This window comes from Triplophysa dalaica, chromosome 25 (genome assembly GCF_015846415.1).
Source record: "Triplophysa dalaica isolate WHDGS20190420 chromosome 25, ASM1584641v1, whole genome shotgun sequence".
NCBI classification, from domain to species: Eukaryota; Metazoa; Chordata; class Actinopteri; order Cypriniformes; family Nemacheilidae; genus Triplophysa; species Triplophysa dalaica.
The window spans coordinates 6,882,653-6,896,091 of NC_079566.1; the positions used below are offsets into that span (position 1 = coordinate 6,882,653).

General features: G+C 37.0%; 2 protein-coding genes across 3 annotated transcripts; one reads left to right on the plus strand and one right to left on the minus strand.

Moving 5' to 3' along the window:
* Window positions 1-246: 246 nt before the first annotated feature.
* psmb4 (proteasome 20S subunit beta 4) lies at window positions 247-2,255 on the minus strand. Its single transcript, XM_056740984.1, has 7 exons — window positions 2,121-2,255; window positions 1,423-1,629; window positions 1,121-1,267; window positions 924-1,005; window positions 727-843; window positions 516-604; window positions 247-391 (listed from the first exon to the last, which is right to left on the minus strand). Exons 1-7 carry the CDS (start codon window positions 2,243-2,245, stop codon window positions 379-381), a joined length of 780 nt encoding a protein of 259 aa, XP_056596962.1. The 5' UTR covers window positions 2,246-2,255; the 3' UTR covers window positions 247-378.
* si:dkey-166k12.1 (solute carrier family 22 member 13) lies at window positions 2,200-13,247 on the plus strand. Of its 2 annotated transcripts, none has more exons than XM_056740980.1 (11): window positions 2,200-2,306; window positions 6,462-6,824; window positions 7,199-7,302; window positions 7,592-7,746; window positions 8,017-8,185; window positions 9,319-9,433; window positions 9,829-9,932; window positions 10,143-10,354; window positions 11,179-11,287; window positions 11,744-11,944; window positions 12,030-13,247. In XM_056740980.1, exons 1-11 carry the CDS (start codon window positions 2,244-2,246, stop codon window positions 12,139-12,141), a joined length of 1,707 nt encoding a protein of 568 aa, XP_056596958.1. In that variant the 5' UTR covers window positions 2,200-2,243; the 3' UTR covers window positions 12,142-13,247. The 2 variants fall into 2 exon arrangements, with proteins under 2 accessions (XP_056596958.1, XP_056596959.1); XM_056740981.1 differs by lacking the exon at window positions 12,030-13,247 and adding an exon at window positions 11,405-11,487 and having other exon boundaries at window positions 11,744-11,907.
* The last annotated feature ends 192 nt before the right edge of the window (window positions 13,248-13,439 follow it).

Consider the following 13,439-nt stretch of genomic DNA (forward strand, 5'->3'; position numbering starts at 1 on the left):
CAAAAACACAATTTTGGTACTGTATTAAGATGGCACTTGATGTGTAGTGTAAAATTTGTAAGCAAAATCATATGACGACTTCTATTTAGAGGTTATATACTACAAGAATGCTCCAAGTTACATTATGGACAAAACAATAAGGTATTTTTCGATCCAAGCATGAATGTTTGTTCATTTGACTGGATAGTTATGGGTCAACGAGGGTCAGTTTAAATACATATAAGAAAGTACAACTAGGACACAAGAAAACATTATGAAATTTATTAATGTATAACAAAAAAGAGAGAAACAAATCTAACTGTAGTCTTGACAATACAATAATGATCTGGTGGAGATAAGAGCATATTTGTAGATCAACTGCCAAAACCGGATTAGCATTCATTCAAAACCACTGCAATAAAAACAGAGTAATTGAAAAGTCAATAAAATGTAAATCTGCCTTAATAATAGAACTATGCACTTTATATATTAGCTAACATTCACAGATAGTCAGATACATTATCGTTTCAGCCTACCTGACCAGATGGGCGATGTCCCAGTTTGTTTCAGATGACAGTGGTCCAATAATCTCAACTCCTTCAGCTGTCACAATGGCGATCTCATGCTATGGGAGGATCCAAGATAAAGGAATAATTGTATTGATTTCATACATGCAATAAAATATTTGTACTCGATTTGTATTATAATCGACTTTTGACACTTTATGAAATGAAGAAAGTTTGTTACCCTGTTGTAGGAACGTGCATCCCGGTAGTACAGAACTTTAAGGCATCGCTCTATCAGTGACCTTGCCTCATCTTTAGTAATTTCTACTTTGTTCTCCAGAACCTCCCTCATCAAGGGCTGCCAAAAACAAACAACTTCAAACATCATGATATGTCATACTATCGGTAAAATTGATGACATCATCCAAAACATTTTACCTGAGCCAAATAGGCACCGAATCCTGTTGCAATTGATGGTGCTTCATAGGCAACTCCTAGCTTGTCCACGTACCCAAGAAAGCTGGAGGGAAACAAGATGGACACACAAAAAACTTGTTTTAGTAGAGGTATCAGCTCTTTTTATTGCAACTTGACATCTTCGTTGACAATAGTAGTTAGAATGGATATTGTCTCACCTCTCTCCATTTTCAAATCCACCAATGACCACTGTGTTCCACAACGGGTTCATCTTGCTGCGGCGGTTGTACATGACTCGTGTGAGCCAAGAGTGAATTGCTTTGGGAGTGTAAGTGTGTCCATCACCAAGAAGCTCTTCATCAATCCTAAACAAACAGACATTATCCAGATTATATTCTAAAATAATGTTACACTGACTGAACTGAATACACTACGGCTTTGGCTTGATTTGACATAGTGTCACAATAATACAAATGATATTCATAAAATGTTCAAATCAAATCATAGTATGTAAACTTACACCATCTGCTCAATAATCTGTTTGAGGTACTGATAGTCAGCATAGTCCCCTGAGGCTCCAAGGATGGTGTTGTTGTTGACTTTCATCAGACGGGAGATGTTGCGGAACCTTGCAAGTGACCCATAAGAGCCGAGCATGTCAGCAGCAATGATCACACCTCCAGTAAACTTCACACCAAGCACTGATGTGCCCGTTACCATGGGATTGCTGGAAAACATTATACATGTATAAGTAAACATGATTACAATTCAATGTAAACATGCAAATAGCAATGGATATTAGTGTCATTAATATCCCACATGAATCCCCTGTAATACATACATGCACCTTTTTCATTTCCATTAATAAATATTCAGCTGTGTGCATCTTAATTTCATGACATTTAGACATCATAACAAACGCTCCACACAGGTTTAAACTTGGTTATAATATTTGCCTATTCATTAGCATTATTGCTAACACGCTAGCCAATGACTGTCCACTCAACTTCTACCTTCCTACAAGTTCAAGAGAAACGTTTAAAAACCAAATTAAGAACATCTCTAAATAAAACTACGGAACGTTAAAGATTTAGTTACGACAATGTGCCGGTTTAAAAAGTCACTTTCCTCCATGATGATGCAGCACAGCGCAGGGAAAGCGAAACTGTAAACTAAGCGGCTAAAATGACAAAGATCCCAAAACCGAATTGAACTTACAGTGTGTGCTTGATGGGTCCACATCCGGGAGCCGTACTGCTGCTGCTGTTACCTGGGAATGAGTAAAACTGGCCGGGTCTCGGTCCATTCTCCCAGAAATTCAGCTTCAATCCGTGCGACTCCATGTTCACAATTGACGGAAATGACGCCACTCACGCTGCTATGCCTACACGCAACACGCGCAAGGTATTATGGGATGTTGGGTTGTTTCTTCAGATAGTTAATATAATGTCAATTGTGCGTTTTGTCAGATTAATATTTACGTTATTGTTTGTTTCGATCACATTTTTATGGAATATTGGTTCCAATTCTCTTTATTTGGCCTATGACATAGGTTCCGCTTCAGTTGGGCCTCATCAGACCCGTTGAATATTAGAGTTATGTTGCCTTCACGTGCTCTCGGAATTATCGGAAATATGAGTTTTTGAGGTAAAATTGCACATGATCGCGTTCCCCGATTAAAATGGACTTTACTGTGACATATAATAAGTAGTGATTCGCATACAATTTGCTCAAAAAGGTGCACATCGCGTACACTGATTATTACTACGTTGACTACATTTGTAGCACCATTTTATCTTGGGTGTAATATGAATAGAAGATCGGTATTTGTGTTAAATTGTAACATTTAATATCAACTGCAAACTCGTTAAAATGTAAAAAAATGCACTTATTGCACCAACTAGGGCCGTATTAACATAAGGGCTAGGTGGGCTGAAGCCACAGTGCCCGCTGAAGGAGGGGGCCCTTGATTGGCTGGAGGAAATGGCTCCAGCCAATTCTATCAACTAACCCACATGGATATAGGATGCAGGATAAATTATCGCCAAAATCGATATCGGCCGATATGGTCATTTTCAATGTTATCCGCCAATTATAAAATTTAGGCCGATAGATTATAGCCGATACATTTTGAATACTTTTCTCTGGTTAATGAACTTCAGCTGTTCACAGTTAAATCCAGTACAGAACTGTCTTCTGTCATGATCATTCACTCGATGGCAAACATTGTTGATGTAGTGTGTAGATCAGCCATCCTCAATAGGCGGGCCGGATCCGGACCTTTGCTTCGTTCCATCCGGACCGCGAGACATGTGACTATTTCAGTTGTTTACATTGAGCCGCGAGTCTACACAATGGAGAATCACATCACACGTGCTCTAAGAATTGATCTTTTGCCGCTATATCTTCTAATATCATCGTTAGTCGTGATCTGTCAAAGTTTACATATCGGTGCATCCCTAAAATATATGATATTTTATTAGGCCGTTTGTTTTATATTTTGACGTGCACTTATCAAGTCTGATAAATAATTGATATTGATAAATTAAAAAACTACTGACAACATACAAACAACAAATGTAATTTAACAATTAAAATGCTCTCATACTCAGCCTTTCCATTCACACCAGAACTAGCCTTTAAATAATATCTCAATTAATCGCTGTTCATGGCAAAATGAGACCCGCTTGTGAAAACCCAGAAAAAGTCTTTTTACTGTTTTCTACACAAAAACAGAAAGAATATTCAGTGAAAATATATAACAACAAAATCTTCAATATTGACTGAATAAGGCCATTTTAAAATTGAAATCTTAAAATGAATGATTGAAAATCATCTTTGATGCTGAAGAGTCTTTAGAATGGGTTTTCACAGTGTCACACGTTTACATGCTGATCAATAACGCTAATGCTGAATTTAGATTAAAAACGTTATGATTCATAAAATATAACACATCTGGACGAAATGTTGGAGACATACAGCAAACATTAAACCGACAGACAGATACAAGTACTTTAAAATTGCTGCATTTTGTTTACTGTTGTGTGTCCATTTATCTGCTCTGCGTGTCTGCACTAGTATTGTTAAGACGTATCTGCTGCTTTTCATGCTGCGTGTCTTTGGCGGGAGAGAAGCAGCGCGCGCGGAGCGAAAAGGGTTCAAATTAAGCTCTAGATAAAGATATTAGAGGAGCTATAAAAATATTAGAGGAGCTATAAAGATATTAGAGGATATAGCTGCAAAAGTTCAATCCTGAGATCGTGTGTGATGTGATTCTCCATTGTTTAGACTCGAGGCTCAATTTAAACAACTGAAATAATCGTATGTCTCGCGGTCCGGATTGATCAAAGCAAAGGTCCGGATCCGGCCCGAAGTATTTAGGATGCGTAAGGGTTAGTGCTCAGCTGAAGCTTGAAGATTTTTTAACGTTAAGACCCTATTTGAAGTCTTTATTGTAAAATACCCATTAAGGAAGTGATTGCAAATGTTTTTATTGATTTTGGAAACCTGTTTGTTTGAGGTTCATATCTGGAGAGTTAATGTTACTCTTGTTTAATAGCCTAAAAAGTTTAGTAGGCTTTGCAAACTTGTGCTTGTAGAAAATAGAAATTAAACATAAGGTATATTTCTTCAAGAATAAAAAAATAGTAGGGCTTTCAATGTTAACGCTTTGAAGCATGAAATACATTTTTCTTAAAGAAAAATATTTAACGCAATATGCGTTTGTTTTGTAAGCCTTTGTCTAGCGTTACATTATATAATCACGCTCTTATTCATTTAAAGGCTTTTAAACCACTTAAACCCGATTTGAAACGGTTGCTGTGGGTACGCGGCAGCTCTTAAAGGGGCCGCATTCTTAAATCTGCTGCTGTGATTCCTGTCACTATAATCTTAACAAAGAATAAAAGAAAATAGGAAAGTTTTGTAAACTTGTTGTTATATAACATAGAAATAAAATTACTATGAAATATACAGAAAAGCAAATATAATAAATACATATAAAATGAAATTCAAACGGTAGAAAATTTGATGCAATAATTAGAAAATGAAATATTATAATAATAGCAATAACATGTAATAAACACTGCAGAAGACACCGTGGCAATGAAAAGAAGGGGGCCCTTGGGTCTGCTATAGCCCCAGGGCCCAATGTGTTCTTAATCCGGGCTTGACTGTACAGCATATGCGTTAGGGAGACACTGAAATGAATGGACTTCAGTGAAATGTTTAAAATGTGGGACGCTGCATGACGTGAGTTAGTTCCGCATTCCATTCTTCCTATGGAGGTCTATGTGAGCGTCGTTACTCTCATCTTGAATGGCCCTGGGCCTCATAACACCGAAGTTACATGCTCTTGTCAGATGTCTGAAGTTTGTGTGAGTGTTGTTTAATGAGTGGGAAACAACCTGTACAATATAATAAACTACACAACTAATTTGAATGTTTTCCAATTTATGTAATAATAAAACACCAAGGATCTAACTACATAGTCTATGTCTTAATCAGCTCAATAGGTCCTTATACCAAGTTACTAGGTTCCACAAAAGCAAGAACAATGTTGAGAGAAAGAGAGAGTTTTTTTCCATTTGCCTGTCAAGTATTCACTGAAAAGATAGGTAATGTTGTCAGAGATGTGGTAGACCGGACTGAGTTAGGAATGTTCCTCCAGGAAGGAGTTGTGATCACACTAAAACGGACGTGGAATAAATTATTTGTCGGCACACGATGTCCATCACAAAGTCATACTGATGGATCTTTTCAATTAATCGATTTTATTAATTGTAAACACATTTAGTATTCATTAGATTTGATAAAATCTGTAAAATAAAAACAGTTTATGCGTGAATTTGTTTCTATGTCTTTGTATCACATGTTTTGTTTTCAACAAGAGTTCTTTTCTCGTGCAGTGGAGTCGCGTGGGACTAATTTAACGTGTCCCAATGCTTTGATGTACAGCCAGCCTCATGATTTGCGTGCCATTTAGAGTTATTTTCTGCAGGTGTAATTTATAGTCAAAATAGTCAAACACAGTTTATACATAAGCGTATATATATGATTTTTGTGTTAACATCAGTTCCTTGTGATCGTTGGCAGTACGAGCGAAAGTAATACACCCGTTCACATTTGGTGTTGTTGTGCGCAAGTCTGTCTCGTAGGTTTTGTAACAAGCCTAGCGCGCGCGGGGTGTGTGTTTTGTTCGGTTAAACACAGTCAATCTGCACAGTCGCGATGGATGGGAAAAGCGCCTTATAGGGAACATTAACAGACTTCTACCTTTGTATTAACATTATTTTCTAAACATTTAGTTTTCTTGCGCGTCTTCGTAAAAGTATTTGTTTCTCTATTGTGGCGTTATAGAGTTTTGTCAATGAAACAATATACGGTACAAGCTGGAGCTGCGTAAATGTGTTATTGATCTCTGTTGTTGAATTGATGGAAACTATTGTTCCAGGATAAAAACAATTGTTTTTTATATTATCCGGTTCTTGCACGTGCAGAAATTCAGATTCTCGTGTTGAGCTTCACTGTACACTTCTGTATTATTGTGTTGGTTTAAAGCGATCAACATCTTCCTTGCGACTCGGAAAGTCGACAATGAATTTCGACCAGCTGTTGTCCGCGATCGGCGGCTTCGGGAGATACCAGAAGCTTTTGTATGTATGGATATGTATACCGCAGATCTTTCTCGCATTCCACATGATGGCGAGCGTCTTCACAGGCGCCACGCCACCCCACCATTGTCGGGGTTCACGTCCATCTAACGGCGGCAACGTTTCAAACGTGAATTTAAGCATCTCTCTCTTGACTGGGCATTCGGACTCGTGCACAGGTATTTCTGTAGAAAACCAGAGTGCACATTCAAGTTGTACAACAGGATGGGTGTACAGCCACGAGGTGTTCGAAAGCACAACTGTCACAGAGGTAATATTGATAGGCTTATACATTATACAGATTACTTGTTTATTGGCTTTTTGTTGTTGTTAAAGCTCTTGTCAAATGTAGAATTATTTAGACTATTTATTAATATCAATATGTAAAATTCATTATTTTTGATATGTTTATTAGGCTATAATATGCATTTATATTGTAGCATATTTAAGTATAATATTTATTATGTTGTTTATATAAACTGAATTGTTTGGATTGACACAGCTGACCTTGACTTTCACAAACTTAACTCTGCACGATGCATATAATACACCTGTCCTGTGTCATTCTTGGGTAATGGTTTCTTTTTATTTGCTCTCAATTGATCTTTTATGAAGTAATATGGTTTCATGTGTGTTTATTTGCAGTGGGATCTGGTCTGTGACAAGGCAAGTCTGAACAGTTTGGGATCATCTATTTATATGCTGGGGCTGCTTGTAGGGGCTGTTGTATTTGGAGCTATGGCAGACAGGTACACTTTAGTCACACAAATATGCATCTACACGTGGATACTTTGTTTAGGCAATGCCCGACAACCCAGAGGTCATGCTCCGATCTCTCTGGCTTTCTTTCACTCTATCTTTATATCGTTCAATCGTTTATAAGTGTTCACATCACTCTCCATAATGTATGTTATTTTATCACAACCTCCACTGTGTCATCACCTGGATAATAAGGAAATGAATACCATTTCATTCAACAAGATTTCATCAGCATATTCTCATCAATGCTCTGTCTTTTTTTCTGTCTCTCTCTGTAAGGTATGGGAGAAGGTTTGCCATGCTCTTGTCTTTAGCACTTCAGACAGTATTTGGTGTGGCCGCTGCCTTTGCTCCAAACTTCCCTGTTTATGTCACCCTGCGCTTCATGATAGGAACAACTGTCTCGGGAGTCATAATCAATGCATTTGTGCTTGGTGAGCCTTGGAGTAACTTTCTAATGTCCCTCTAGCTCTGGTATAACATGACACAAGCAATGCCATAGTCATGGGTTTGATCACATGTAGTGACAGGATGTATACTTTTTGCTTAATAAGCAGATTCACAACAACATTGTACTGACACATTTAAACGCCAACGGTAACAAACTCACAATTTTCCTTGCATTAGAGCTAAACATCCCAGATTGAGACCTTTAACCCCAAAGCCAAACAAACCTAACCTTGATCCTCACCCACTCCTCATAGGCACAGAATGGACCTGCACACAGAGACGGATGTTAGCCGGCATCTTCACAGACTATTTCTTTGGATTCGGCTATATGCTGCTTGCAGGTGTTGCTTATCTCATCAGAGACTGGAGAAAGCTACAGCTTGCTATCTCTGCACCAGGATTTCTCTTTATATTCTATATCTGGTGAGACAACATATATACAATATTACATGTGGGAATTGTGCCTGGAAAAACAACTGTCTTTCAACAAAAATACTAAAGCACACCTCTAGCTTAACAAGCTGTTATTTATTTATTATTTTTTTAGATGTATTTGGAATTTTTGAATTTAATTTGATAAAAATTGTGTATAAATAATTATTTAATTTTTTATTTAAAACTATTATTCAACTTGATTCATATATTTATTAAAGGAAAACATATTTGTGTTTTATTTTGTTAGATTTTTTTTTCTGCAAAATAATTGTAAACATCTTTTAAATGCCCCCCCGGTTGAATTTTACTAATTTGTCAAAATGACAGACTGGCATATCTGGGAATATGGTTTTATTTTACGAAGTATACAAATTCTTCTCAAAGCAAAAAGTACAAATATGTAACATAAATGCAGTCTTTAATACTAAATATTTCATATCGCTGGTGTCCAAAACCTTGTATCTCCATGTTTCGTGATTTTGTCATAAATCATTAGTTTTAGTCAACTTTTATGTTTGTCACTGGGTTTGAAAAAATCTAACCATTAAAAAGTATTAAAGTGAGCTTGTAAACAATTTAATATCTCAAATGCATAGTGTTCTTTCAATTTCCTGAAAAACAGTAAATTTGGTTTCGGAAGGACAGCGGCGATATATTATTAATTTTTTAACAATTCAATTCAATTCAATTCAAGTTTATTTATATAGCGCTTTTCACAATGTGTATTGTTTCAAAGCAGCTTTACAGGGGCAAACAGGAAAAACAGAAAAGTTAAAACACAGCATAGTGCATGGTATTTATACAACGAGTAAGTTCATTCTAATAAATAACATCTAATTTCTAAATAAATAAATAAATGAATGAATGCAGTCTCCCGGTGAGCAGGCCAACACTGTAATTACATTTAAAGCAAAGCTGTCCATTTTCAAAAGTTGGACATCACTTTTGGACACGACTGTATATAGGAACTAAAACAAGGTTAGAACAATCAGAATCTATGTGGTTGCCTTTTAAAAAACAGTAAAAGCAGTACTTAAGATTCTGTGTTACATCTTGTCTGTACATCACTTTCTTTCCCTTGATGACTCTTACAACATAAATTTATCTTTTTTCTTTCACAGGGTTCTTCCACATTCAGCCCGTTGGCTGTTGGTGAATAACAGAGAAGAGGAAGCGATTGTTCTTTTGCGTAAGGCGGCCAATGTTAATGGTCGCGTGTTACCTCCCACCGTTCAGGTACAGACTTTCTTGTGAGCTGCCCACTTTCTCACCCCCCCTTTTTTCATCACGCCTCTGGCACAATCTTTGAATCCCATATAAAACGTCTATGAGCTCTGTAATCATCACCATGACAACAACCATCACCCACCCTAAGCAACCAGTCTACCAAGGGGACCTTTGTTTATTAGTCTGTAGGAAGCGATAGACTGAAGCTAGCGGTTTAAATCCCCAAGGCTACAAGAGATGACTTTCTCATCATCGGCTATGAGTGAATGAAGTGTGCCATTGAAATTTAAGTGAATGTAGATGTAGGGATTCTGTAGTGGAAACTGATATCTGTGCCAACTTTTAAGTTTAATAACTGAGTTTGATTCTCTGAATCTATTTTATTTCTGTTCCTGCTGGCACAGGTGGACCGAAATGAGATCTCGCAAGAAAGGACTCAATATACTGCTGCTGACCTGGTTCGGACCCCACAGATGAGAAAAAGAAGTCTCATACTGTACTACATCTGGTAAGATAAGAGTCTTTAAATATACCTGTGCTTTACATAATTTGCATATTTTCCTTTTATGCTACATTCCAGACAGACAAGTTAAACTTTTCATGTCCAACCAAGTCACAGATGTAATAACAACGTTATTACAAGAATTCAGCATTTCAAGTTTAAGAACCAGTGCGTATTAAAGTGTTTATTAACTGATTTTTCTCTTTGTATCTGCAGGTTTGTTAATGTGTTGGTGTATTATGGGCTGTCTCTTGGTGTGTCTGACCTGGGGGTAGACCTTTACCTTACTCAGTTCATGTTTGGATTGATAGAGGTACCCGCAAGGTCTCTGGTGTTGGTCCTGCTCCCCTACAGTCGGCGAATCCCACTGAGTGTGTTCCTTGCTGTGGGAGGAGGGGCGTGTCTACTCACTCTCGCCATTCCAGAAGGTGACCAATCAAATGAGACGACAGCCACTCTCTGACCCCTGCATCTCAATTCACATACAATCCATACCAGTATTCAAATGAAGAATTACGTCCCAGTATGTTGATATGAGTACTCTTGATGAAAAGTGTATGAACACTTAAATGGCTGATATTACCCACAACAATAAATCAAAATAAGTGATGCATCATTGAATTAGTAAATGTAAGTATATACAGTAAACAATAATATGAAATAATGAATAAATACGAATATTTTTCCTTAGCAATAACAGTACATACTATACTCATAGGGCATAGTATAAGTATTGGGAACCCAATAAATGTTCTTTTTTTAAGTGTGAAACGTTTTGGCTTTCTATTTTAGGGATGGGGACAACCGCTTGAAATATAATAATTGCATAACATTTTGGTTTAACACCTATTCTTAATCTATACCACTTGATCCCACAAGCTGCAATATGGGTCAACACTGTACTGTACAGACTTTCAGTTTGAGGTATCAACAGCGTTTAACACTATTTGCGGATTACAAGTAGGCACACAGCTGTGAAAACATGTTTTTAAAAGTTGAACCATTTATATTTTGACAAGCTGTTTAAGGAATGTTCACAGTGTGAGATGCTAAAAAAGAACAGCAAACAGTCATTTTGAAACATTGATCAACAATTAAAACAGTGCAGACGGAGACTTAAAGCACTAGTGTACTCAAGTGATTTGTTGTGGACACTAAACAAAATGCTTGTTTCTACTATTTTCTTTGTTTTACTCATTTCCATTGTTTACTTATTGTTACTTCTTTTGTTTATTTACTCTCCTTACTTCAGACAGTTTTAAGGTACGGACTGCTCTAGCCATGGTGGGGAAATTTGGAATTACAGCGTCTTTTGCCATCATCTACATTTATTCTGCAGAACTTATCCCGACTGTTCTCAGGTACACACATCTACACAATCTTAATCTTAACTGCAGGTTTCAATTAAAGTGTAAAAGCAACAGATAAACATGAAATAGCCAAAGGCTCAGTTTGGCATTTTTTGCATCCTGATATAGGCAGGGAGGAAAAATATGTACAAGTGTTCTCTCAGATATCGTAACAGAAGTGGCCTCTTTGTCATCATGCTGTGAAACAGATGGTAAGTGTCATTCATGATGACAAATGCTTGGCCAGCATGTTCTTCTTATCCACCTCTCCGGGTTGAGTTTGACCTTAAGTTGGACACAAATAAATACCAGAAACTGTTGCTATTTCAATTAATATTTAGTAAAGGCCCAGATTGTGACAATTTGTGACTAGACTACAACCCCTTGCTCAAAATCATCTAGAACTGTAAATCTATATTTATCCTACAAACTGTATGTTATATGGAAAGCTTTTCTGTCTTTCGACAGGCAGACGGGTATCGGCGTAGCTTCTATGTTCGCACGCATTGGAGGAGTTTTAGCTCCACTAATAAACCTGCTTGGACGCAGTGCACCTGTTGTGCCTATGCTGATATTTGGCTCCACCCCTCTGGTTGCTGCAGTGCTTGCACTAGGATTGCCTGAGACTGCCAATCAACCACTTCCAGACAGCATTTTTGATGTAGAGAGGTGAACAATCACACCACATTCATCTAACCAAATAAAGGCATAGTCTAAACAAAACAAAACAAAAATTTCTCTTCTCTTCCTTTAGGTCTGATCCTCAGAAACACGACGGACAAATTCCAGTACAAACCAGCCAATCACAAAGGAGCACAGAAGACCAAGAACTACTTAGATTAGCAGATGAGTCCAGATCGATATAAATTATCTTACAACACTTTGCAGCCTTATATTCAAATATTTCTACATTTTACATCAGCATTTTCATAAATGGGGAAACTTAAAGTGAATGAGATTTGAGTTTTGATACAAAAACTCATTTGTGTGACTTTCACAGATATTTGCACGTTTTCTAAATATGTTTGCCTGTAGGCTCTAGATTTTACTTGTGTACAGACATTTAAAAAATGTTTTTTGGGATGATCTATTGATGAAAATGCAATATAATATACATAGCTATGCCTTCAGAGGTGTATAAAGAGCTTACACAAATAAGTGTTTTATTTTAATTACCTTAGAATGAGCTATTTCTATCTACATATTCCGTGGAGGGGTGGAGTGAACGGGTGGTTGCAATTCTTAACCTTGCCGCTAGATTTCAATGACTGAAAAAGCAGCGAGAAATGGGAAACTTAGAAAATAGTTTTAGAAGATGCTGTATATTGCGACACACTGCAGTGGTATATAGAAGTGGCGTTCTACCGTATTTGAATGTTATAAAAACTTATGCAAGTATAATATCAAATACAGTGTTACATCAATTCTATATACCATTGCGATGTGCCGCAGTGTTCCTGAGATACGCTACTCTCTATACACATCTCAGCCGAACAGAGATTTAAATTCACATACATATGCAGACAAACTTTATAGGTCTTCCTATTAACCAAATGCAAAACCAGCAGAAGTATATCAGTAAGTCTCAGTAATTTTGGCTGAGTTGACAGGCAGTTACCTACAGCTAACCACATCAATTATTATACTAATATCACTCTACTATAATTCAATATTATATGTACTGTATTTGTCACAGATCCAGGTTTTGAATGATTTACCCACTCCAATGTGTTTATTTCATATTACAAGAGGGAATGTGCCCTGCAGTGTACTTGAATGATGCAGTGTACAGTGTTCAAGGTTGTGTAGCTATTGTATACGCAGAACATTTGAAGTGTTGTTTAGAAATGTGAAATTTAATAAGATGCCAATTTTCTTAGTACTACACAGAGTGAATGCATAGTATTTTATGGACGTTAGAATGGGGTTTTGAATCTATGATACTTACCTTACTACCCATACTAAGCAATAGTTCAACATATGTGTGTGTTTTGACATGTTGGGTGTCAAATAGTGCCTTCTCTATAAAGCAGTACTTATGCTTTTATTTTTCGGAAACATACCAGATATATCCCGTGTGGGCTTTTATTTACTTTAGCTAGTGATGTTGGTTGAAATGGTTTTAAGAGCATGTATAATTCAATTTAACTTAGAATGTGCTGAT

Bases quoted from the DNA above. Each gene is read 5' to 3' on its own strand.
- si:dkey-166k12.1 (XM_056740980.1), top strand. From the start codon at position 2,244: ATGTTCACAATTGACGGAAATGACGCCACTCACGCTGCTATGCCTACA. The intron at 9,434-9,828 runs GTACAGACTTTC...CTGCTGGCACAG, and splicing joins TGTTACCTCCCACCGTTCAG to GTGGACCGAAATGAGATCTC. The intron at 11,288-11,743 runs GTACACACATCT...GTCTTTCGACAG, and splicing joins CTTATCCCGACTGTTCTCAG to GCAGACGGGTATCGGCGTAG.
- psmb4 (XM_056740984.1), bottom strand. From the start codon at position 2,245: ATGGAGTCGCACGGATTGAAGCTGAATTTCTGGGAGAATGGACCGAGA. The intron at 1,630-2,120 runs GTAAGTTCAATT...AATGTTTTCCAG, and splicing joins GGACCCATCAAGCACACACT to CAATCCCATGGTAACGGGCA. The intron at 1,006-1,120 runs GTGAGACAATAT...GTTTCCCTCCAG, and splicing joins GGATTTGAAAATGGAGAGAG to CTTTCTTGGGTACGTGGACA.